General features: G+C 39.4%; 3 protein-coding genes across 11 annotated transcripts in view; 1 reads left to right on the forward strand and 2 right to left on the reverse strand.

Annotated features, from left to right (window-relative positions):
• The window catches only part of LOC134811620 (programmed cell death 6-interacting protein-like), a 118,208-nt gene extending 105,576 nt beyond the window's left edge, over positions 1 to 12,632 (forward strand). For 2 of the 8 annotated variants that reach the window (XM_063818608.1, XM_063818609.1), the window contains 9 exons: positions 101 to 193; positions 938 to 1,000; positions 1,112 to 1,217; positions 1,377 to 1,525; positions 1,646 to 1,872; positions 6,405 to 6,487; positions 6,878 to 6,955; positions 11,524 to 11,652; positions 11,837 to 12,632. In XM_063818608.1, the coding sequence (XP_063674678.1) occupies positions 101 to 193; positions 938 to 1,000; positions 1,112 to 1,217; positions 1,377 to 1,525; positions 1,646 to 1,872; positions 6,405 to 6,487; positions 6,878 to 6,955; positions 11,524 to 11,652; positions 11,837 to 12,099 (1,191 nt within the window). In that variant the 3' untranslated portion in view covers positions 12,100 to 12,632. Of the gene's footprint in view, positions 1 to 100; positions 194 to 937; positions 1,001 to 1,111; positions 1,218 to 1,376; positions 1,526 to 1,645; positions 1,873 to 6,404; positions 6,488 to 6,877; positions 6,956 to 7,319; positions 7,681 to 11,523; positions 11,653 to 11,836 lie in introns of those variants that run through there. The other 6 variants (XM_063818611.1, XM_063818612.1, XM_063818614.1 and 3 more) reach the window with 5 other exon arrangements.
• Positions 12,633 to 12,865: 233 nt separating this feature from the next.
• LOC134811627 (uncharacterized) lies at positions 12,866 to 16,643 on the reverse strand. Its single transcript, XM_063818623.1, has 4 exons — positions 16,506 to 16,643; positions 15,054 to 15,192; positions 14,714 to 14,852; positions 12,866 to 13,562 (listed from the first exon to the last, which is right to left on the reverse strand). Exons 1-4 carry the CDS (start codon positions 16,638 to 16,640, stop codon positions 13,466 to 13,468), a joined length of 510 nt encoding a protein of 169 aa, XP_063674693.1. The 5' UTR covers positions 16,641 to 16,643; the 3' UTR covers positions 12,866 to 13,465.
• A 2,828-nt stretch (positions 16,644 to 19,471) lies between these two features.
• Positions 19,472 to 22,804, reverse strand: LOC134826584 (uncharacterized). 2 transcript variants are annotated; one of them, XM_063839009.1, is made up of 9 exons: positions 22,643 to 22,804; positions 21,969 to 22,409; positions 21,720 to 21,830; positions 21,512 to 21,619; positions 21,037 to 21,363; positions 20,498 to 20,938; positions 20,161 to 20,324; positions 19,825 to 19,976; positions 19,472 to 19,631 (listed from the first exon to the last, which is right to left on the reverse strand). In XM_063839009.1, exons 1-8 carry the CDS (start codon positions 22,689 to 22,691, stop codon positions 19,833 to 19,835), a joined length of 1,785 nt encoding a protein of 594 aa, XP_063695079.1. In that variant the 5' UTR covers positions 22,692 to 22,804; the 3' UTR covers positions 19,472 to 19,631; positions 19,825 to 19,832. The 2 variants fall into 2 exon arrangements, with proteins under 2 accessions (XP_063695079.1, XP_063695080.1); XM_063839010.1 differs by lacking the exon at positions 21,037 to 21,363 and having other exon boundaries at positions 20,498 to 20,932; positions 22,643 to 22,741.
• Positions 22,805 to 25,232: the final 2,428 nt, after the last annotated feature.

The following is a 25,232-nucleotide window of genomic DNA, read 5'->3' on the forward strand; positions in this document are numbered from 1 at the left end:
GCTTCATAAGCGTTACGTAACTTCTTTTGATATGCGTATAATTGTCCCCAAGTTACGTCATTTAGCTATGAGATCACCGTAACCCGATTCCTTACTTCAGAGTATATTAACGAATGCCCGTAATGCTGATAAGATTGTTCGAGAAAAGTTCGAGACAAACATCAGAGCTATTGACATTCTGTCGAAGGACGAGGTAATCTATTATCTAACCTGAAAATAATTTAATTATCTTTAGTTCATCACGTACAAACCGTGACATCACAATCAATATAAGCAACGACTGGTATTGAAAACAAAAACGAAATTGAAAAGCTCGAGCATTGACGGCGCGCGCGAACGACGAATGGGAACTTAGTATTGTGAAATTATCTTCTTGCAGCCGCTCCGTAGACCTTGTTGTTTGTGATTCGATCGTTTTCCATACTTCTTGCCTTCGTTCATGAGATCGACACAACGATGGCCGCTCTTATTTTAATTATATCAGCACTGAGAACTCAATCGAAAAGGTGGGCTCATTTATAAAGATGGGATTGCCAGATTACGTAGCCGCTGATTCCATACAAGTAGAACATGTACCACGTGCTCGTTGGCATTTGTACTTAGTTTCACTAGTAAACGTTACAAAACTTCTAAACTCACTTCCAACATGAGTCTATCGACTCTTTGGATAGGAGATATCGTATCAAAAAGATAACTGATGTGGAGCATATCAGGATCGAAAGTAAAGTAAAGTAAAGTAAAATTTATGACATCACATCATCACACATGTCTACAAAATATCATCGCACTGTGTGCAAAAATATATAATAAATATTTCCCCACCAAATCTCTTGGTTCCTGATTCATCCACAGAAGGTGGTAGTAACTTTGCTCTTCCAATAAATTACAATTTTGGCTGTAGAGTTCCATTCGGTGTCAGTAATTAATCCTTCTTCAGAGCACACTGATTGACAGTATACCAGTAGGAGGAGCTCAATCCTTATCCGGACAGGGGCAGAAGGTAAGTTTATTCTGGAATCAGAGATTTTCATCACTTCTGATTTCGTTACGTGGCAATGTAAATGCAGGCTTCTTCTGTATAACTGTTAGTGATTACAGTCAAATCTTTCAGGCAGTAGCGTCCCTCAAATCGTTTATGGATCAGATCAAGCTTTTGAAAGGAGAGCGGGACGCACTTGAACAGAAGTTTAAAGCTGGTGGTGACACTGAAGAAATAAGTAAGACTGCTATTTTATGACCGTCTTTTTGTAGAGTATCGATATCGGCAGCCTTCGTGAGAGTTTATTGTCTTGCAATCTGCATTGATATTTGATATTTGTAGGGAATCTTCATCAATTATTTAGTAGTAATTTTGTTACTACGTAAACTATTTTCAGTCGAGAAGTTTTCACAGCTGAATACGGAGTCGAATCTGTTCAATGATGAAGGACTGAGCACGGAACACTTAGAAAAAACATACGGACCTCAACAGGCAGCAGTGGTGGACAGTGTCAGGCAGCAGGACGAACTCATCGCAAAGATTACGGTTAGTTTCCTCTCACATCGTTCCACTGTCTGAACGATCTCAAAGTACATTTCCTATTCAAATCTATCTTTTTAGACAAATCAAATCTTCCACTTCCCTGAAATAACCCTCCATTTCTAGTGTGCTAACGACGAGTTCGTACAATCGAAGACCGGCGCTACTTCAGACCCTAGATCTGAAATGATGAGCGAACTGGCCCAGGGTTATGATGCTTTCATCGAGTTGATGAGCAATTTAGCTGAGGGTACCAAATTCTACAACAACTTGACCAAGATTCTCACTACTTATCAGAGTAATGTCAACGACTTCATTTTGGCTAGAAACACCGAAAAAGAGGATCTTATGAAGTAAGCCTTCTTGGTCAAATTTATGATACTCAGTTGTAAAATAAACTTTTGATGATTGATTTCATAATTTAACTCGATGTTAAAGCTTGAACCAGGGGGGGGGGTCCACGTTAAAAAAGTTAAATTCTAAGATCGAGATCTTGGAATTTAACATTAATTACTTTAACTTTTTTAACTTTTTTAACATAAATTAAAAATCAGATTTTGGCTGACTAATCGGTTCAAATTTTAACATAATTACCCAAATTAAACTCAATTATGAGTGTTGACCTTTAGTACTAGTAGTACCTCGCTCTTGCAATTGTTTTCTGTAGTTGTAACTGATTTGATAACTCATACAAAAAAAACACCTTGTATCTATATATACACATAATTGTATAATTTACTAATATAATCATTCATATAATAGGAAAGAGCAATTGTCGGCCAACCACAAGTACACAGTTGCAGTAGTGGTCAATGGGTTGGAATTGCGGGACAGATTACAGGTAGTAGCGAATGCTATTGATGCCAAGTATAACGGGACTTCAGAAACTGGGAAGGAGTGGGCAGAGTATTTGGGGGATGAACATTACAGTCAGACTTCAGTCGGGACCCAAGGAAATGGCTCGCAGCCCGACCAATACTCATTAGAAGGGTGGCTGTCACGATATGGTCTGGAATGTTACACGGAACAGTTGGAAGAGGCGGGATTTGGATCACCCAGTCCAGTAATCTCCAGTGTGTTCAGGAAAGTGACCTGAACAAGTTGGAAATATTTGACAAATGTCATCGGCTGACTATCCTGCATGCAGCCAAACGGATCCTTATTAGAGGAGTAGCTAATATCGTGAAGGGAGAATGTTAGAATCCACGAAAATAACATCCCCTGGCCCTCCTCGTCAGGAAACACAAATTGTATTGATACTTTTATAATAATAATAAATAATAGGAATTTATACATCGCTTTATAGCCATAAAGAACTCAAAACCCAAAGATTCAGTTCAAACCATCTAAAGCGACTCATGAGTAACATGTACATAAGAACTTATTTTTATGAAGTATGGATTTTATGAGAAAGGTAGTTTACATGATACTTATACAAATACGTTTTCAAAGAGATGAGTTTTTAGTTTCTTTTTAAATAAGACGATATCGGTTAGTGTTCTCAATTGATAAGGAAGCTGATTCCAAACAGAGGGTCCGCAGTAGCTGAATCTTCTCTCGGTTTTACCATAGTTTGAAATAGGGGGAACATTTAGGAGGAAATAGTCTTCTTCAGTTCTTAGTACACGTACAGGTTGACTCTTGATGTCAATACATTTGGTGATATACTCCGGCGCTATGTTGTTGACCCAATTGAACACGGTTAGAGCAATCTTATACTCTATTCGTTGTCGTATTGGAAGAAAATGGGCTTTTTTCAGGAATGGAGTGACACAGTCCCATTTTTTGATAGCTTTCCAACCAAACAAGAATCGAACACAGGAATTTTGTACCTTCTGGAGTTTCTTTATGAGAAGATCGGGTAAACTGTATAATCTAGTCCATTGCAGTAGTCTAGTTTTGAAAAGATCAAGCAGTGAATGAGCTGTCTTTTTAGATCATAGTTAAGCTTTGAGCCTATAACTCGAAGGTTCCTCAGATGGATGTTGCAGTAACTGATAATTGAATTTATTTGATCTTCAAATGTTAGGAATTGATCAAATAGGACACCTAAACTTTTCACTGTGCGGGATGCATCCACAGGGTCAGCTGCATTGTCAAACTGTATTGAATCGACTGGACATGAAGAGTAACTGTTCTTGGTCTGTACTACAAGAGCTTCTGTTTTGTTTTGGTTCAGTTTGAGTTTATTTTGGGTCATCCAGGTCTTAATATCTTCAAAACAATTTGTTATTCTCTCTTCGATTGTTGACAGATCTCGAAATAGTGGGTTAAACTCAATGTACAGTTGAGTGTCATCTGCGTACATGTGGATGTTAAATCCATGTCTCTTTGCGATCTGGTTGAGCTCCTTTGTGTAAAGTATAAACAGAATTGGACCTAGGATTGAACCTTGCGGGACTCCAATTCTAAGGAAGCATCTCTTTGATCTTCATTTATCAATAGTTACTGTGAAGGATCTGTTATTAAGGTATGATGTAAACCATTCGAGAACAGTACCTTCAAAACCAAAATCCTTTTTTAGTTTTTTTAGGAGCAAGTGATGATTTACAGTATCAAAAGCAGCACTGAGGTCCAAAAGGAGGAGGATAACCTTGCTTTTCATGTCACTGATACAAAGAAGATCATTGTAGATGGTAAGGGTTGCAGTTTCGCAGCTATGATTTGACCTATAACCACTTTGATGCTCAGCATGAAGATTGTGATAGTCAAGATGTTTGGTCATCTGTTTCTGGACACTCTTTTCAATGAGTTTCGAGAGGAAAGGTAAGTTACTAATCGGTCTATAGTTGTTGAAGCTATTGACATCTCCTTTATCATCTTTGATGGCTGGTCTGACAAGAGCACTCTTTAGGACTGACGGAAATTTTCCAGTGACAAGTGAGTCATTGATAATAAATGACTCAATTGGTTTAACTTCATTAAAACACTGCATTAGAAGTTTTAGAGGGATGGGGTCCTCTTCACATTCTTTTTTGTTAAGGTCAGAAAGAATCTTTTTGAGATCATTGTCGCTTATGGTTTTAAATTGGCTCCAGGCTTCACCTTGAAATGGTTCTGAGTGGTCAAGTAGAATGTCAGCTGCAGTATCATTGTTAATGGCAGAGTAAATCTTTTCCACTTTATCATTGAAAAACTCTTTCATCTCCTCACATAGAGTTTAAAAGCAGGTTTGTTATTAGGCTTTAAGTTTTTAGATATGTCCCGATCCATCAGCTGATTAACCATTTTGTAGGTATCTTTTTTATTGTCCTCACAGCTTTGCAGACGATGTTCATAGTATAGCTGTCTAGTGGTGTTTATAACTGCCTCAGCATGCTTAACAGCTTTTTTATAGTCCAATTTTGAATCTGCAGTTTGTAGTCTCCGGTTGTCAAATTCAGCTTTTCTTCGTTTCCTTCTGGCAGTTTGACATTTTGTGTCCACCCACTTGCTTTGATCAGGATTAATGCTAAAACAGATAAGGGGAGCATGTTTATCAAGAATTCTGCGAAGTTCTTTGTTATAGAGTTCTGTGGCAGAGTTGCAGTCAATAAGATTCCACCCCCAATGTGTGTTGAACTGGAAATATGCTGGATGAGGCCATAGTTTGATATGAGATGGATAAAATTTATCGTATCAGGATCAGTGAGGTCTTCGACATGGATATTGAAGTCTCCAGCAATGATCAGTCTACCTGGAAGGTGAGTTAGACTGTCAAGATATTCATCAAATTCCCGTAAAAAGTCTGTCATTTTGGACATTTTAGCCGTACAAGATCGATAGACACAGCAGAAACGAAGAAGGTCATTGGAACTTGACTTCAGCACACACTCAACATGTTCGAAGGATTTATGGGTCTTTGTAGGACGTTTATTGAAGCTAAGATCTTTCTTAAAGGCAATAGCGACACCACCTCCTCTACCAGCTCTAGATTGGTGAACAATATTATAACCTAGGTCTTTAATTTCCGCTATTTTTGACGTATCTCCCTTACGTAGCCAAGTTTCTGTCAGGAAACAGGCATTGATATTGGAGTCAGACAGTTGCTCAAATACTTGTGCAGTTTTATTACATAGTGCAAGTGACCTCGCGTTAAACAGTCCGACATTTAGGTTGAGAAGCGTAGTCTTTACATGTTTTTTGAGTACTCTGTTCTTTGTCGAAGACTCTCTTTCTCCAGCATTATTATGGGACAGTTTTCAGCACCAGAGTGATGGGTGTTACAAGATTCTCTGTATGATTCATAAGTGGAGTGTGAGCAGTTGGTGCATCTGTGACTTCTTCTGACCTCTTTGTAGGGACAAGCCCGGGTTATGTGTGATGCACTACAATACATACAAATAACATCAGTTTCCTTGCATGAAATGTGTCCCAGTTTCTGACATCGGAAGCACTGCTTAAGATCAAATCTATCAACTACTTTACATCTGGAATTTCCTATGTAAATGGACTGATTGTTTAACAGGAAATGCCTTATCTCAGGAGACACTTTAATCCCAACAGTAGTGTAGTCTCTTCCATAATTGACATACACAACTTTAAATGTTCTATCATGCTTGGTCACCAAATCTTTAACATATTGATTCTTTTCCAGAAGTTTCACTTCCATAAAGGTTTTAACCTTCTCTCGAAATTCAGGAACTGATAGATTTTCCTACATGTAATGACTAATGAACAAAAATACCAACGCATGACCTAAAAGTAAACTAGTCTAGAATATTCACTCCATTGCAATTTCAACCCAAATTTGAATTTATGTTAAAAAAGTTAAACTTTCTAAGCCTGAATTTTGAAATTTAACATTAATTAATTTAACTTTTTAAACTTTTTTTAACGTGGACCCCCCCCTGAACCAGCAACCAAAACACTTAATATATTCTCATAACTGTTTTAATCTGCGTAGGAGCTTACAAGGAAGTCTGGCTAACAAAGCTCCACCGACCAGACCAGATCCTCCTCAATTCCACCAACAAGCTGCCCAATCTTGTAAGTGACAGCTTTAAATATCTGTGTGCTGTGGTGATTGCATTTCTTGATGATATTTACTATTTAAGGACGAATTCGCTTTATCTTAGATTCAATATACCCCAGTTTTTACTGCCAGTATTTCTCGAATGAAGACCCCATTTTACTGGAAATAAATGAAATAGTAAGAACCAAGAATAATATTGTAACCTCGTGTAACAACTTTACTGATCTGTAACGTGGCTGATTTGAAGCAAGAAGTCACTTTGGTAAATTATAGGTCTCTGGAATTCCGACTAACAATCCATATTATTTTAGATTTCACTTCTACACTAATTTCACACTAAGACTTTCTATTAATATCCAATAACATACGACAAGCATCTTCACAAATTGAACAATGATTTACAGCGGCGGCAGCAGCCCCTCCTGCAGCTGCAGCTCCCTCATCTCCAGTGTACTCCACACCCGCTCCTAGGCCAACTCCTGGTATGATTATCAACCCTCATCTGCCTTACTTTCGTCATCTTTAATCGCTTGCATCAATCTTAAAATTTGCACCTAAAAATCCTTTTGAGTTGCCAGCGTCGATTCTATTTTGATCTCTATAAATCAAACGTAGCTTGAGCAATCAGTATCTAGATATTATTTTTCTATAAGCTACTATGATAATTTTATAATCAGCATTCAGCATGATGGAATGATATCGATATAATTTCTTGATATGATTGATTGTGTTGTAAAATCAAGTGAACCTTTTGATCATTCATAACTCATTCATAACTCATGATCATGCTGTTCCTCATTGTAGATATTTTGTCTTGTATAAATTGTAATTGTAATACATGTGTAGGTTACCAGCCGTCCTACAGCATGCCGTACGGTATGCCAGCATACAGTGGTTACTACACTTACCCTCAACCTGCTGAATACGGAAACTATCCTCCCACTGCACCGAACCCACCAGGACAACACCCACCAGGACAATACCCACCAGGGCAACACCCACCAGGACAATACCCACCAGGGCAACACCCACCAGGACATAACACCCGGCCTTGATACATGATTGTTTGTGTTGTAAAATCGATTGAACCTTTTAATCATCCATAAATCATTCATAACTCATACTGTTGCCTCATTGTAGATATTTTGGTCTTTTGTAAATGTAATTGTAATACATTGATGTTAATTCATTCATTTCATTTCATTTCAAAATATTGTTCTGAAAAATATGGTCAAGTGATGTTTGATAAGTAACGTACCTAGCTATGCACTGATGGCGGTTATAACTTACAATTGGCCCCGCATTCCTTATGACTGTCGGGGGGGGGGGGGGGGGGGGTGTAACCCAAAAAAACCCAACTCCTACCCAAGAAAAGGTAATACTGGGATTGGGTTTTTTTGGGTTTTTTGGGTTTTTTAAACAAAATTTTAACAAAATTCTAGCCATTTCATTTGTTGTATTAAATGTGAATTATTCCCACTGGGTCTTACCTACCTGTTGTTCTCATGTCTTAACTTAATAGATAGTTTATATAAGTGTCTTTATATTAACAGTATGTTATCACGATAGCAAACAGGATGTCTAGTTCATCAAAATATAATCCATATGAATGCAGAAAGTGGAAATGTGCCAAATGTGGCAAATGTGTTCTCCTGTCCATGTCATTGAAAGAGGCTATGACGAAGGTCAAAGCACATGACTTAAATTACTTGACTCAAGGCAGCTTCAGAGTCCGAGTCTCAATGATGTGTCTCCAAAGCTTTCTGTCCGCCATAAGCTCCTTAATCTCCCCAGTGTTCTTGAGTACGGTGTCACTTATTAGGTTATCGACGAAGGTGAGCGGTGGTCTGCCCCTCCCTCTGGTCCCATGGCTAGGTTCCCGAAGGAGAAGTTGGTGTACTGCCAGGTCATCATATCGCTGGATCTCTGGATGTGCCCAGCAAACCTCATTCTTTTGGCCTGTATCTTCGAACTAACTCTTGGGAGTGATCCAAAGACCTCTTTGTTGGTGCGATGTTCTCTCCAGTCCACGTTTAGGGCCATCCAAAGCATTCTACTGTAACATCCGTCTATTCTTTTCAAAGATTCTGTCATTGTCCACGTTTCCGTTCCATACAGGAAGATTGATTCAACTGTAGCCTTGAAACAGACGGATCTTTAAATCTCTGCGCAAATTGGACCTCCATATAGCCTTCATTTTGTGGTAGGCAGCCCATGCCTTGGCCTTGCGTACCCTAAAGGCGTGCTCTGTTGTACTTGTCCAGGCTCCTAGGTAGAAAAAATCCTCAACTTCCTCTAAGGCATGTCCGTCCTTAGAAGTTATTGTGTGTGGCTCCTCTTCTACTAAATTAACAGTAAGATGCTTGGTTTTAGACAAAAGAGATTTTCTGCAGCTCCTCATCAGATGAGGCTTCTGTATGACTGTATCATGTGATGACAGTGAGCCTGCGCTTTCCATTGAAAGACATGGTGAGGATCCTTGCGCTGTAAGATTTTATAAGACTTAAATAGCCTCATATGCTGTCCTCGTCAAGATGATTCCTACTCTCCCATTAGAAGCGCCAGCTGCGTTTCTCCACGCAGATGAGGTCACTAGATGATTCCCTTTGTTCATCTTTTCTATCCTGGTAGGCTCAGAATGCACTACATGATGTTCTTGCAGGCCAAGGATGTGCAGCTTGCTTCGAGAAAATAGTTCTGCAAGTTCGATGCATTTGTGCTGTTCTCTGGCTGTTCTTATGTTAAATGTGCTAACCTTAGCAGTCCTTTTACATGATACAATACAATTGATGTTCATATTTTTTTGTTTGTTTTCTTGTTTGACTTTCTGTAGAAATAGGCTGTCGTGTTGTGGAGACCGAGTCATCAGCTTCTGTAATAGCAGCGTTATTACCCCGGCAACCACTTCCACTAGTAAAATAAGAGGCTTTAACCCTTAAGCTGTTGATATACTTCATCTTGACTTTTCAGTTGGCTCACAATCCTGTGCAGTCCCCTGCACATTGGCAGTGGATTGTGTTCTTAACTCTTGCGCCACTAAAAGGTTAAGGGCATCCGCTTGAACAATAGCCATCTTTAACTCTCACCATAATATCTTGGATATCTTGAGCATGTAATTGCACGAACATATGCTATACAAGACAAATGTGACACTTCCTTTTTCTACCCAACAGCATCAGTTGTAATCCTTACCCAATCGTCACCTGCTCAAGTGTGGGACTGTCCGATTTTATCCCAAAGCATAAGGAGGTTAGAGTGAGAACAGAGCCACACTTTAGCGGGGACTAACCCTTCCCCTGACTACCTCGTTACCCGGTACCCCGGGCATAGGGAGCCGTATCCTGACTACCAGAGTGTGGTCCAGTCTAGCTGGGTCATAGTAGACTAGGTTGAACAGGGTAACAGCCAACACCTCTTTAGCTACTGTGCAATCCACAGTAACGATTTACGAGTCTCAAAGCCTCTTGTAGACCAAAAGTTAAGGAGTCGATAGATCAAATTATTGAACTTCCGGGGCTCCCGTCGACCGTCCTGCCTTTAGCCTGGACCCCCTGTCCAGTATCCAGTCTTCACCACGCGGAGGTAGTGGCTTTCATCATGCTGTCCGATGAGTGTCTGGAAGAGGGCACCAGCAGGATACCCCTTTTCAAAGTTCTGGGAGCTTCACATCAGACCAGTCACCAGGGCTTCCACCCAGCTTCTATCCAGCGGTGACGCCTTGGGCCACCTAAGCTTCACACAACCATTGAAAGACCACCTGCCTACTTGTAAAAATTTTGATGATGCGATTATTACAGTCGAGGGTCTGATGCTGTACATTCTCAGTGTAACAGCTGACAACAGTTATCAACACTTTATGCCCTGGCTGTTTACATCCGATGCCTGCGAGCAAACTTTATGCTTTCCTGCGCATAGGCCTCCATGCAGGCATTATAACTAATCTGTGTTCTAAGGATATGTTGGTTGGCATGGGCAAATCAAACCGTTCCCTCGAGCTTGATGCACTCGGCAAAAGTTTGATCCCTGTAACAGTTGCCCACTCTCGCAACAAGCTTGTTATACCGCATCCGAAAGCAGAGAAACTATTTAGAGGTAAAGATACTTCAATCCCAAGATTGTTACAAGCTATGAATAAGGGAGTCTCAAGGGGTAGAGAACTCCTTCAAGAACACTGTAACTTTGAAGGAGAGGCTTTCCAACCATCTTCTGACGGAGCAGAGAGTGACGAAGCGGAAACAGATGATGAAGAAGAGGAAGTGGAGGATATTGACTCATCAGAGGAATGGGCGAAAATAGTAACTGTGTATGGTGATGCTCTGCATCATGATACGGCTGTTGAGGTTTGCCTCAATGGAGGGCGAGATCGAATGCCATCCCAGTCAAGATTTTAGCGGCTCCAGGGCCATAAACAAGCGAAGATATCACTTAATATCACATGTGATCATGCAGCTGATGGTAACTGCAAGATTCTTTCAGTTGGAGATAGAGCATGGTTTCTGTAATGTAATCATATCTGGATGGCCAACTTCTTCTGAGCACATCAGTGAATAAAATACTGCTTTTGGGTGATATTTAAGCGATTATATCTATTGTAATGTTGTAGTGATGAACCACAACAGTGATATTGTACTGATAATTGTTTTGCTAGGTGCCTACATGATTTTATTTCCTTCAAATGAAAAATTTGTAAAAAAACCCAAAAAAACCCAACTCCTACCCTGAAAAAGGTAATACTGGGATTGGGTTTTTTTGGGTTTTTTTGGGTTACACCCCCCCCCCCCCCCCCCCCCACTGTCAGTAAAGACGCGTATAATTTGATTGTGCCAACAGTGCATGTGGCATGTAAAATAATATACAGCCCTAGACAAATATTTTAAAAAGAATTTATTTACCTTTTCAAATTTTAAGCTGATTTATCAGAGTCAACATATTAAAGCGTGGCGGGTGCGGAATCGCACTTTTCGCATAAGTTTTCCGCACTTTAATGTTGCTTCTGGACTGAATCATTGCACTGTAAAGTGTAAGTGTTATTATGTATTTATTGTTTCAGCTGCACCAGCCCCGCTCCCCCAAGCCACTGCCTCCCCAATGGGGCAAGCACCCGCCCCCCAAGCACCACCCCTCGCTGCTCAGGGCGCACCCCAACAGTACAACTACGGTGGTACACTGCCAAGCGGAGGTAACGAATACTATCCAGCACTGTCATTCATCAGCTGTTTAACTAATCACAATTTGGGATACACCCAAGCACATTATCTTTAACTAAAGCTGGTTTCATCATGAAATTACTTACTAAATATCTCACAAGATACCCCAAATCCCACACTATATAATTATAATAGTAAACAGATAATATCTCCCAGGTGTAGGTTACCAGCCGTCGTACAACATGCCGTACGGTATGCCAGCATACGGTGGTTACTACACTTACCCTGGACCTGCTGCTGCTGCTTACGGAAACTACCCTCCCGCTGCTCAGTACCCACCTGGGCAATACCCACCAGGGCAAAACACCCGGCCACAATACCCACCAGGTCAAAACGCCGGAGCCCAGTACCCACCCGGGCAATACCCGCCCAGCCAATACCCTCCCGGGCAGTATCCGCCTTACACTGGCCCCAAATAGGAACTCGTGCATGACTCTATTCGTTTAACCAGAATCCTTCGGGCGGACTTGTGTTGCCTCTTGATCACCATGTTGGTAGAGTAGTGACTAGTGAACTGCTGATTTTTATTTTGATACGCGTGCATACTGCATAATGCCTTTCTTTTCAATTTAGCATTCATTTGTTGGGAATTTAGAGAAACCTGGAACAATTGGGTTGCCGAATATAAATGTTTTTCAACCATTTAGGACAATTAATTAATTAATTAATTAAAGGATAACCCAGTCTTTAACTTGCATTCAATTTGCTCAGTTTTCATTGCTTTGACAAATTGTTATCTTAATGTACCTTCTATTCACAGATATCTCTTGATTTGTATGGTTGTGGATTCGTAGACATGAATTTCTTCTTTCAGCTTTGTGGATACGACACATAGTACAATTTTGTTTAGATTATGTTATAGTTAATATATACTCTTTAAGTAAAATGTATTGTACATTTCTTTTTTGATTTGATTTTTAAGATTAATTGTGGATTAGCCCCCTTACCATAATGAGCGTGTTTTATTTGTATTTTGTAGTAACAGAGACACAGTTAAACCCTGAAATACTGTTCGGTACAGTAGCCAGATGAATTATAAAGAAATTTATGTGGGGCCTCTGGAATCTTATTCTGACGATCTAAATTTCAAGACATTTATTATGGTGTAAGAATTTTCACGAGAGCAATACCGTTAGGCATTCCGGTGTTCTACTGTATTGATATAGTAGTAAATATTCAATTTTTAGTTATCATCAAATATCAGAATTGTTAATATAAATATCACAAATATTATTACCAATACCTCTAATATCCTCCAAAATCTAATTTTACATTTCACGATTGAAGTAAAATGGAGAGTCAAAGCTAGCTGTGAACTTATCGGTGCAAAATATTAGCATCGAGATCATTGTTCGATTGACCCCTAAAGCAATGATGGCTAAACCGCATAGGATGTCTGAATAATGACTGGTTTATATTATTATTAATTGTCCGCTTATAATCTTATGTACTAAAGAAAGTACATGCATGCAATAATCGGAGATGTTATAGGCATGATCGATTTAGGAGAGTGAACTGAATTAGATTTAATCATAATTTGCTATGACATCATTTGGTGAATGTTTCCACAAATATAAATCACTTCAAACATTACTGAACACATTCTTTATCAATGTAAACAGTCAAGGTCACAACCTATACTTTTCTTTAATAGTGTGAATTTTTCAAAGTCCATCATGCCTGATCATATCTGGTCCTTGGTCATTTAAGAAGGTACTTCGTTCATCTGATTGCTGCACTGCGAGCTGGATTTATCTGTATTAGAATATGTGATCTCTCAGTTTTTCACATTGCTTCTGTGGGTATTTTAGGCATGTTCATCTGGTTCATGTTAGGTACCATCATGTTGAAATGATGCATCGTTCGTGTTGTCTGATTCATCCTGAAATTGTTGGTATTGGTTGGTATTGGTAGCTAAAGATGCGAAAGACTAGCTTGGGTTGTACCTACTCGATCTTATGTTCATAACGTGTTACATCAGATTTTACCCAATAAGTAATAACAATTTGAATGGACAATATATCACTTAAACATCTGGCCTTACTCTTGAGTCAGCAACATTGAATTACTTTGTACTCTGATCTCCCTAATACTGCGTAACGATACTGTACGGAAAAACGTGAACATTTTCCCCATTTTTCTACTCAAGAGTGTAATGTTAATTGTGTTTTCGTTAATATTGATGTAGTGTCAATTTAAGAAGGTGCTTTGCAGCTCTTGTAGCCGACTTGGCCGCATGACACCTGGGCATGTGATCAATCAGGCTCCCTTTAATTGGCACCGGGCGACCCCTGGGGCGGCCACGTTACCAGATTTTATATTCTCGGATCTTCACATGGATACTTGCTACAGAGTGGACACCCTAATTAAATCGGGCCCGATCCGCTCTTGATTTTACAAGAATTTTGGGGGCCGGTAATTTTAGCACATGTGCTGTGTGGCATGTGCCTGTCAGGCCCATTAGAGAGGAAGTATCTTTTGTTAAAACGTGGGGCGGACTCTTGGTCACTTGTATATTAGCACCTTTCTCACAATGGCCGATTGTGACTTGATTTGTCAACAAATCCGCGGCGTGAGCAAGATCTAGAGTTTACACAGGTCTCTGGAAATTAATTAACTCTTCAGTGTTTTGTTTGGATGACTGTCAAGTACGATAATTGGAGATAAATTGATCTGGACAGACGGTGCACGAGTTAAACTCAAGAAGGGTGTTGCAAAATTCCAATATCAAAATTACTACTATTGATTGCACGATATCCCATCCCTGATTTATTGGCACGATCCCTGATTCACCGGGATTTCCTTTAACCGGGATTTTCTGAGATCCACAAAAGCTAGACCGTCCAAAAGTAAACATAACATAACTATGTTAATTATGTTAATGAGTAAATTAAAACCCTGGTTTACTGGGATCCTCGATTTCCGGGGAAATCTGCTCAAATTGACATCTTGCCCAGATTTGCCTTTGGGGTTCCGGCTACTATAATATTGTAATCATAACTTAAGTGAATAAGAAAGAAGAAAAGTTCATACCTCAAATACTCGATCTTTCTCTGCCACATCTGGTGTTCCCTCAAAAGGTCCGCCTGTCTCTCTCGTTCCTTACTCATCACCATCATAGTATCCTCTTGACACGTGAGATTCTTCATGATCTGGTCTATGTACTGCAGTGCTGTAGCACGAACAGATGTTAGTTCGGAAAACTTTCAATTTATAAGAAATTGCGATAATTTAGAGATAAAGGGGCTGATTTTTGGTATGAACAAAATGTATAGAAATGAACGAGAGCGAATGGGAAATAGTAATATAGTAAATCATGTCTGCCAAGAAAATCCTGGCTCAAAACATTTCATAAGTTTGGAAAGCAGCTTACCTTTACTGAGGATGGTTTGTTTGGTATGGGAACTGTCTCTACATGCTGGCACTATTTCTCTCAAATCTTCAAATCTGCTGTTCAATATCTTCCTTCTTCTCTGCTCGGACAGCTTGTGGGTCGTTCTTCTGTGGCTTATCTGTTGGAACAAATATCAAAGTGGGAACTTCATGGGTAATTCTTATACTAGGTGACATAATCTTCAAAGTCAGTTGAAACTGATATTGTTTTACAGCAGGTCTTATTACTTACTAAAAGTGCGAGTAACTTGTACGATCTACACAAAAGCTACCGGATTTAGCGATACATTCCCGCCCTATGGTCTATACTACATGAGTATAAGTACCAGATAAACTTAAACGGCGAATCAAGTAAATTTAATTATTAAACCGGTATGACCTCACTTTACACCATAACCAAGCTCAAGTTACGAAGGTTCTAAGAGATACATCTTAATGTTTGACTTTATGCTTGCTTCCATTGCCTAAGGGTATTCACTATTTATTGGCGTGTAAGTAACCTACTTATTAATTTCTTTACATGCAAACTGCCTCTCTTGTCCCCAGTGGACAAAGCAGACGATGCCATTAAAATCCATTAGCAGCTCAATCTCAAAAAATCTTTATTCGGCCCGCTCATTCATTTCTAGTGGCACAAAATATCAATGCAAATATTTTCCGGGTGTAGATAAAACGGTGTAAGGATTTTGGGCAAAGTTCTAATTCTTACTGGTAAACTTTCCTTGACCACGACAATTTGTAACTTTAACCAGATGAAATTTTATACAAACTTCAGACCTGAGCCAAAGGTTTTAACTAAAAGTATCCATAAAAACATGCAGACTGGGGATCTAATGCTAAGTAGCACTGTATCAGTTATTAGCTAGAAGTTACTACAGCGCAGCCCTGTAGCTAGTTTGTAGCCAAGTAGCTGGTTGTATTGTTTTAACATGCCTTAGATCTGTAGGGCAGGTCCATTGTTGTGCAGCTGACGAGCTGTGGCCTGGACTACAATGTAGTCAGGGCACACAATGGCACTGATACAGTCCTCCTCCCATTGTAAAGAGCATGTGGTAAACATGGATTGTCAAACTGCCAGATTGGTTGTTTTGGCAAGTTGTGAACAATGAGCACTGCGTAATTGGGAACAATTAACATGTCTTTGTAGTTGTACGTGATTGGTACAAGATGACCCAGGTTAGTTGTTACAGTGGTTACTATCTTATAATTCGCCCAAAAGTTTCAGACCGGAATAACACCTTTGACCTTTGTTATTCAGATTTAGAAGAGCAAACGAAATGTGTAACTAAAGTGCTTTCAAATTCAGCTTGGGCCTTGGGGCCAACAAATATGTCAAACTATTCAATATAAAACAGATTATTCCAAACTTAAACACCAAACACTTAAATATGTAAACTGAGGTTAAAACATAAACACTGAACTGTGAAAGTACCTGTTTCTGGATAGCGGACTGGAGCTTGTCGTCGCCCATATCTAAGAGCATGTTTGCTGTAGCATTGTTCCGCTTGTAGTCCCCGGGACATCCTGCTCCTCGCACCGCACAACTCTTTGTTACTGGTATGTACATCTTACTGAAGGAAAGATCTGTGAGTCAGTTTTAAAGGTTTTATAATGATTGTTTCATGAAAGAACCCTGCTTCAGACTTAACGCAGGATGGTGAAAAAAAATCATAAAGCATACAATGAAGGGAACTTCAATAAATCAAATTCATCAAATATTATGTCGATCCTAGCTATGCGATGTGGAATGAATTCAAAATGTTTATTTGATAAGCTTTTCTAAGAAGAAAGGATACATTGGAAATTTAATTCTATATTCGAAATATAAGTGGTTTCTGAAACAAATACAAGGCTCACAACTTATTTGAAGAAGTTTAAGAAATGCTGCTATTAGTATTAGGCCAAAGATAAATCGATATGAAAATTGGACGGCCTTAAAAAGAGCTTAACAGATGAATTAGCTTTCGACTTTGCACGTTTGTCGTACAATATAAAAAAGGAGTCGAAGGGTGCTTTTGATCTTTCAAATAGTTAAGTTTAACCTACCAGACAATTTATTCATTTCATTATCAGGATGCTCCTAGGCTAAAAACGTCCATTTCACTCAATAGAACAGATTTTTCAAAACTAAGCACAGTACAAAGTAAAAATTATTTTAATAGGCAAAGTCAAAGTCGATCGCATAAAACTAAAGCTGATGATCGATTAGTGCAGACGTTGACGTCTATTTCGAGGACAGGGAAATAATGACAAAGAGACGTAAGGGAATATATTAGAAATAATAATATCCGTTCCGCAGAACCATAATTAATGCAATTCGTCGAAATACTATGCTCCATGACTATGAGTTGTACTTATCAAAAAATTTAACTCTATCGACGAAACACTACACCTGCCTTTGAGATCTAGGACACTAAAACTAATCAGCAGCAAGTATAGGATCTCCCCAATAAGGATGGACCGCAATATACCTGTCAACTCAAACCCATCTAGTGAGATGGCAAGTAACGCGTCACCAGCTCACTTTATGTTGAGGGAGGGAGAGAGAGCAGCGCGGTGGTGCCCTCGGGGGACCTTCTAATTAGTAATCCCTCGCAGCACCCCTTGTGATTAAGAGCAGAACACATGCATCACCAAACCACATGCCGATGATCGGATGCAAAGTGTAAAATACTGATTAGAGGCGAACACCCAGATTTCAAGAGGTGGAATCAGAGAAAAACAGATCAAACCGACTTCCCGCCCCCAGATTAGTAGGGTGGCGTGAAGGGGCCCCACAAGTAGTAGCACATGCAGAGCGGGAGAGTGAGAAGGGGTGACATATTAGTTTCCTGGTGAGGGGGACTACAATAGACCTGCCAACTAGGGTAACGTGTGAGATGGAATGCTTTGACAGGAAATTGACCCATCTACACCTGATCTGTTCTCTGAGCAGTACCTACGTCTCCTTTTGAGGACTGAAAAGTAATGTATTATATTGTACAAATGGATCCAATCAGGATGTGCAACCACAAAATTGTAGTCCGTGGCTTGCATATTTAATTAAACGTACTGAAGTAGCCAGTACTTATTATAAGTTTAACGCATTAATATGATCCAGTCAAAATAAGATGAAGAACTGATGGCATTGAAATAATTCTTTTGGATTTCCTCGCATTTAATTTTAACCATTAAATTACTGTATGAGCTGTTTCTGGAGTCTACCAAATGAATATTCCTGTTCAGCAATAAAAAGTTGAAGCTAAATGCAACATCAAAATTAACGTTATCCACAGTTACAATACAAGTGACATGGTTCTGAGGTTAAAACCTTCTTAACAGTAACACCTTGTTGAACTTCAGTCTTCACCCTAACAACCGGTTTGAAGGTTGCAAAGAACATAGATAGAATTCCATTTGAAATAAATGTACGAAAAAACTCTGTCTGTGTAAACGAAACCTAACTTAAAACGTAACAAAGCTAAATGAAATTGTATTAAAATTATATCATGACATTTGTAAGGTCATGGATGAGAATAGGGCAGAGTATATTTATATGAAAATATTTATAAATATTTTCATCCCAAGACCTTAGGCCTTTATTGGAACGTTCAGGCTATCATAATACGTTGTTGTTAGGAAATCTGTTTTTCGTCTTGCATTAAGCACTTCGTCGACATTTGATCTCGATTGTCATGTAAGTACCACTGCATATTATGACCACTTCTATCATTGTAATCTTATTCATGGATACTGTCGCATTGCCATTATATCTCATTCTTGTGTTTTAAACATTGATTCAAAGATGAGAGGCATTCTAAGTCTAACTCATCGTCATTCGTCATGCAGATTAGATAAAGGAATTAGCATGAAAGTTCACCAACATGTTGATTCGGCCATACTCAGCGCACAAAATCATTTCTTTTGAAACTTTTGAGTATTATCTGTACAGTTTCTGTGACTATGGTAACTTTTGTTTTCTGAAAATCGAAAATTTATCGTCGTATATTTAATATTTGTTTTATATCCGATATCGCCTTGGTTATACTTATAGGTATTGGATATTAAGTTCTCACTGGAATCGGTTTAAATCCGCATTCTCTAAAGCTTAGTTTAGCGCTGAGAAAAGGAAAACAGATTGTGCTTGAAAAAAAGCTTTACGAAAAAAAATGTGGGTAAATATATTATAGCAACCCATCTGATATATACAATTACATGGAGCAATAATTGAACTGGTATCAAACTTGAGTATCATTTATATGTATCATTTTTGAAAATTAAAACATTGTGATCCCTTTAAACGAATCAATCATTTTTGATGAACTGCTAAACATTTCAAATACTTTAATAGTTTGAGGATTATGATCATCCAACGATTAAAGTATTTGAAAATTTTAGCAGTTTTATCAAAAATTACCATTCGCCTACAAAACTTTCGAAAAATAAAAGATGGAAAATCGTTAGACATGAAACCCTTATAGTCTCGTAATCGATAATCTTGCATCTCGTATCTTCTTTGTTTCTTTTCTTTTCGCACTCCATTTCCAGTCCCTGTGACCGGTCTGTTCTATCGGCATTCCTGAAACGAGGAACATAATTAGAACAGTTAATCAGTATCACATAATTAATCTCAAATTAATCTGTTGGGGTAAATTAAATAATGATGAACATGCAACAGCGCATTTGCTCGATTTTGAAACTAACGTTATAAGTATCAGCTTACATATAGAAGGCTGAGGAACAACATTTAAGATTTCAGCATTTTAACTTACCTTCCCCTCTAACAGTTGATCTTGTAGACCTGGTTTCCCCAAGGTCCACCCTGGCCATCATCAGCACATGAACTGCTTGGACCGTACTTTTTGTACGTGTCTCCTGCGTTAGCTGCCGTGGCACACCAACCTCCGTGTTGTAGGGCGAATACCTGTTGAATTTGAAATAGTATGAAATCTGGCAGAGACATGTTCTGATTCCTTAATGAATGCCAATAATTAAATGGCCTTTTATTATCTCGCGATTGAAGACAATGAAATGTTATTCATGATAACTGCGATTTTGACCCGAAAACTGACTTTAGAACAATTAGATGATCAATATTATAGTTATACCTTGTTTCCGAGGGCGAGGGTGGCTTTGAGGCACTTGTCGAAGGCGTTAGCTCTGCTAATGTACGAACCAGTAAGAGATGAGACTGAGCCCTCAATTGTAGCTATGGCTCTGACAGCCGTGTCCCTCCAGCACCCCAGACTCTCTACATTCACTGACACGATCGCTGAGGACGGTGTTAAGTTAAATTGTTTCTGCGATGATTAATGAACAGATTGTATCAAAGCTAAAAATTATATTAATTGGTTTTCCTTAGATAGGATACGACCGCGTGCAAGAGGAACACAACCTTCACACCTGACAGGTAATGGAAAGGTACCAGGCAGAGTTCATAGTTACCTGGTTTTTGGATTACTTTTCGGCAGTAAACATTGGTATCTGCGGCGCTAGCAGTCCAGATGATTTGTTTATTTGCTGACATTGCGGCGGCCCATGGTCCGTTATTGGTGATGTAGACGCGGTGGGGGTAGTAAGATGCTGCGTTCCAGTTGTCTCCCTCTACAAAGTCTGCCTTTTCCCAGCCATCATCAGCAGCATTTGAGCAGCTCCAAGAGTTGTCAGTAACGGCAACATCGTTACCAGCCGCATCTTGGATGGATCCCATGATCCCATAAGGTCCTCCTGTGTTTAAACATTTGATACCGATCACCTGAGTGGTATCAGGAATTTTGAGAGAAGACATCTGGTTCCAGGCTCCCTGTCCGGCAACGTTTGTCTGAACACCATCAACCCAGAGTAACATCTGATCATCACAGATCACATTCAACGATAGATCTGAAGCTGTTTCGGTGTGTAAATTTCAGAGTCACTCATTCATAGTTCTGATGTTTTAAAATTTTAAAAATTTGAAATTCGTAGAAGTAATTAAAGAAACTAACCCGAAACAGCGGAGTTGACCTTGTAAACCTGGTTACCCCAGGGGCCACCCTGTCCATCAGGTTTGCAAGCGTCACTAGCTCCGAACTTCTGGTAAGTGTCCTGAGCATCCCCGGTTGTAGCACACCATCCTCCGTTCTGAAGAGAGAAGACATTGTTTCCCAAACACATGGTGGCTGCGAGACACTTTCCCAGCGGTTCAGCTCGGGTCCAGTAATTGTCTTGGAGAGCAGGGAACTGTTTCTCTACTGGCATGATGGCTCTGGATGCGGTGTCCTTCCAACAACCCTTGTCTTGGACCAGCACTGCACTAGCAAAACCAGCAGCATCTGAGAAAGGGGGTAGATTAATAATTCTTATATAGCTACACTGACATAGGTACACTCACAGAAGTGCGTTTATAGATGTTCATCTCCGGTAAATTGTACCGTAAATAGCAATTAAAAATACACTCTAAAATTCATACTCAGTACTCACAGGGATTAATTTTCCATGAAATTTCTTTGGATGGACTAGCTTTCAGCTCGGACCCCTTTCTTAGAGTGTACTTTCCAGAGTATGGCTCGTACGTTATACCTCCGCAATCTGGAAGCATTCTCTCATATTACACAGAATCATTAAATATCATGAAAACTTTGGATTTCTGGGAAGCCAAAACGTTAAGCAAAAGGGAAATGAAACTAACCAGGTCGTTTGGGGCACTCAGCCACTGCAGCAGAGACAGTATCGTACTTGGCCACTCCGGCACTGTAACCACTTAGGTATTTGCCATTATACTGTCCCCAGTTTGAGTTACCTGCAGTTTTCAAATAGTAGTATATGAAGTTTGTTATTATTTTTTATTATCAATTTCAAGCAATCATAGAATCATGGTCGTAGTCATGTTCTGAAACTGAAATTTCTGAGAAATGATTTTTTAAATTGGCATACTTACTGCATCCTGAAATTACTTTTCGGCAGTAAACAGTGGTATCTGCGGCGCTAGCAGTCCAGATGATTTGTTTGTTGGCTGACATTGCGGCGGCCCATGGTCCGTTATTGGTGATGTAGACGCGGTGGGGGTAGTAAGATGCTGCGTTCCAGTTGTCTCCCTCTACAAAGCCTGCCTGTTCCCAGCCAGCATCAGCAGCATTTGAGCAGCTCCAAGAGTTGTCAGTAACGAGAACATTGTTCCCTGACTCATCTTCGACGGAGCCCATGATCCCGTATGGTCCTCCTGTGTTTAAACATTTGATCCCGATCACATTCGTAGCTCCAGCTGGTCCTAAACTGATAGTGGACATTTGGTTCCAGGCTCCCTGTCCGGCAACGTCTGTCTGGACTCCGTTAATCCAGAGTGTCATCTGATCATCACAGATCACATTCAACTTGAGATCTGAAAGGTTAATTCAGTGATGAGTAATAAATTATATTAGCTACTTTAATTTATATTCGATTACAGGTGCATATTATTTCTATGATTTGCAAGCAGTGGATCCCAATAATTCCATTGAAGAAAGAGTGGTAAGCTCCTTCAAATTGAGACCGAGGGGAACTGTTCTCCCTCATATCAGGCCAGGCGATGAAAATCTTATGGTACAACAATGGATCGTAAGGGTTAAATATTACCTGCATTAGCAAGATGGAGAGCGAGACTCAAAGCTACGAAAAGTAACATAATGTAATCGTTCGAAAATAAAATCAGAAATTGATAGATGCATTCTTTCTGTCAGTGTCCTATTTAAGAAGCGCAGATTGAGAAAGTGTCTGTTTATCAACATCATTAGTCTTGTATTAATGAGAGGATAATGATTATGATTGACCGAATTTCCCTCACGATCGTTTACCGCACTCACACTCATGATATGCGATGGGGGACTAAATTCACAACAATCATGAGAATTAGAAAACCGAGTAATGCATACAAACGTACAGGCAATTTGTCAAAAGCAATACGTCAAAGTGTCCTCAAAGTGGCACCTCCCCTCGACATCCCGAAAATAAGAGGTTCCCTTATATCTTTTGTATTTATTACTTTTAAAGTACTCTTACTTGAAGACTTTTCCTCAAGCCTTCACCGAGGACCTCCTATCCCGCTCTCTTCAGTACAATCTAGCCAACTGCCACTCGTTCACCCCATCAAGTATGACTATGATATCACTCTTATAGTTATACCCAGTACCCACTCATATAATACCCCTTATTTTGGGATATCTTATAGAGAGGTCTTGATGTGAACTGTATTATTATACAGCACAGTTAGATATAATAATTAATATTAATAATGACTTTGTCTCCAACATACTAGTAGAGCAGTATCTAAGAATGGGCGTTCACTCCAGCGCCGTCCATAAATACTGGAATAGAATTCGAATCCAATGGCGCATTTGAGCCGAGATTTCTGATATACATTTTGATAAGCATTTATTCACACTCAAATAAGGATTGAACGTGTAGTGTCCATGTTACAAGAAATAGACAGTTCAAAATCTTGCAGACTTTTGAAACATAAATATGTTGAAACTTGAAAAGCCTAGCTATCGCCTTTAGTCTTTTATCATTGTCATTGATTCAAATGTTAATAATAAGATATAAGCTCCATGTATCAGTATTCAGTATGAATTTGCTACTTAACCTTTTGGCTATAATATGTTTTGTATATGTCTGTGCCGTAAAACCAACTCATTGTTTCACTTATTGATTGTATTGTCCATTCCTCAATAATAATTAAATAATACTGTCGGTAAAGCAGACGTCAGACGCCTGTAATTGCACGTTTCTAAGTCAAGTCTGTTGTGTTTTCATGAGAAATTAAAGCACTGCTCATTTGTATTTTGTGTCATTTTTGTAATCCCTGACCGATTGGAGTTATGGTAGACTAGGACTAACAAGAAACTAGTCATGAGTTTGAGGCTTTCCTGAAATTAAGATTTCTGAACGTCAAAAAATTCATGTACTGTTGTTCGAAAAGTCCAAGTTAGTGCTCTACCTGGACTCTAGTTTAACACGTACTGAACTTCGACTGGAAGAACGGGATATTCTGGCCGTAGCATCATCTTCTGGTTTATCTTCAAGTGTATCGACTCTCAGGTATTGCTCCTTTTTGAGGACATGATCGGTGAAGCGCTAGATTGTAGGACACGTGTAGCCCATGAGAAGCTGAAACCCGTTGTGTCATCTTTCCGCGATGTTAGAGTATCTAGGGAGGCCAGCAAATGCTGATTCCACATCTAAATTCCAGGCCCCAGGGGATAAAACGGTAGAGTCTTTGCCGATTTCGGTCCTCTCCTAGTGCTCTACAAAGGACTCCATCTACACAGGAAGAGTGGGTTTCAGCTCGACAGCCACGTACCGCGGACGTTTCCATAACGTACGAAAGCGATGGCACCCATCATCTAACAGGGCTATAACCTTTCCACTATTACTTTGGGACAAGTTCGGGTCTTGGGACTGTTTGGTTTGTGAATGAAGAAACATCCTCTCCAGGTCGAAGAAGGGCCAGTACAGGTGAGTTCAGTCGGTAACACGACTCCTGTCCGACAGTGACTCCTGTCCCGCTGTCCGACCCTTCTTCTAGCGCTTCTTCTAATCAGATCTGTTGCGACCACTCGTACAGCAGTTCTGGAGATGTTGGGAGGCGTTGTTTAGGTTCATCATAACCTACAGTACCGCTAATATTAAAACATTGGAAACCATTATTATTATTATAGATTAAACAGCTGCTGGTGACAGACGTCAGACACATGACAGTAGAGCTGTAATAGTTATCGTTTTACTGTAATTTGCTCGATTAATCTGCAATTAACCTGTCTACGTTGCGGTTATTATAAATATAATTAAAACTTTTAAAGGTCGATACAGGTTCTGATAAGTAAGACATTTTCTATTGTATACAATTAATTAGGTGCTAACTATTTCTTTTTATCTTTATTTAGGCTTGTTGTTCGTTTAACCTAACAGTAACATTTTCAGCCATTGCTTTTGGCTGATCGAATATTAATATTATGAGCATTTAGCTTTCCAACCTAAGTAGTTATTACCATCAACTTTAAATACCTGGGGTGCACTATAATACAGATGCACAAACATAGTGTTTCATTTTGAAGTGATATTGTATTAAATATTACAAACTTGTGACGTCATCGCTGGTTGATATGGTAACAGATAACGACCTGCCGACCTGGATTAGAGTTTTAGGATAGTGACATTGCTCATCGCA

Source organism: Bolinopsis microptera, chromosome 2 (assembly GCF_026151205.1).
Source record: "Bolinopsis microptera isolate Bmic1 chromosome 2, MBARI_Bmic_1.0, whole genome shotgun sequence".
NCBI classification, from domain to species: domain Eukaryota; kingdom Metazoa; phylum Ctenophora; class Tentaculata; order Lobata; family Bolinopsidae; genus Bolinopsis; species Bolinopsis microptera.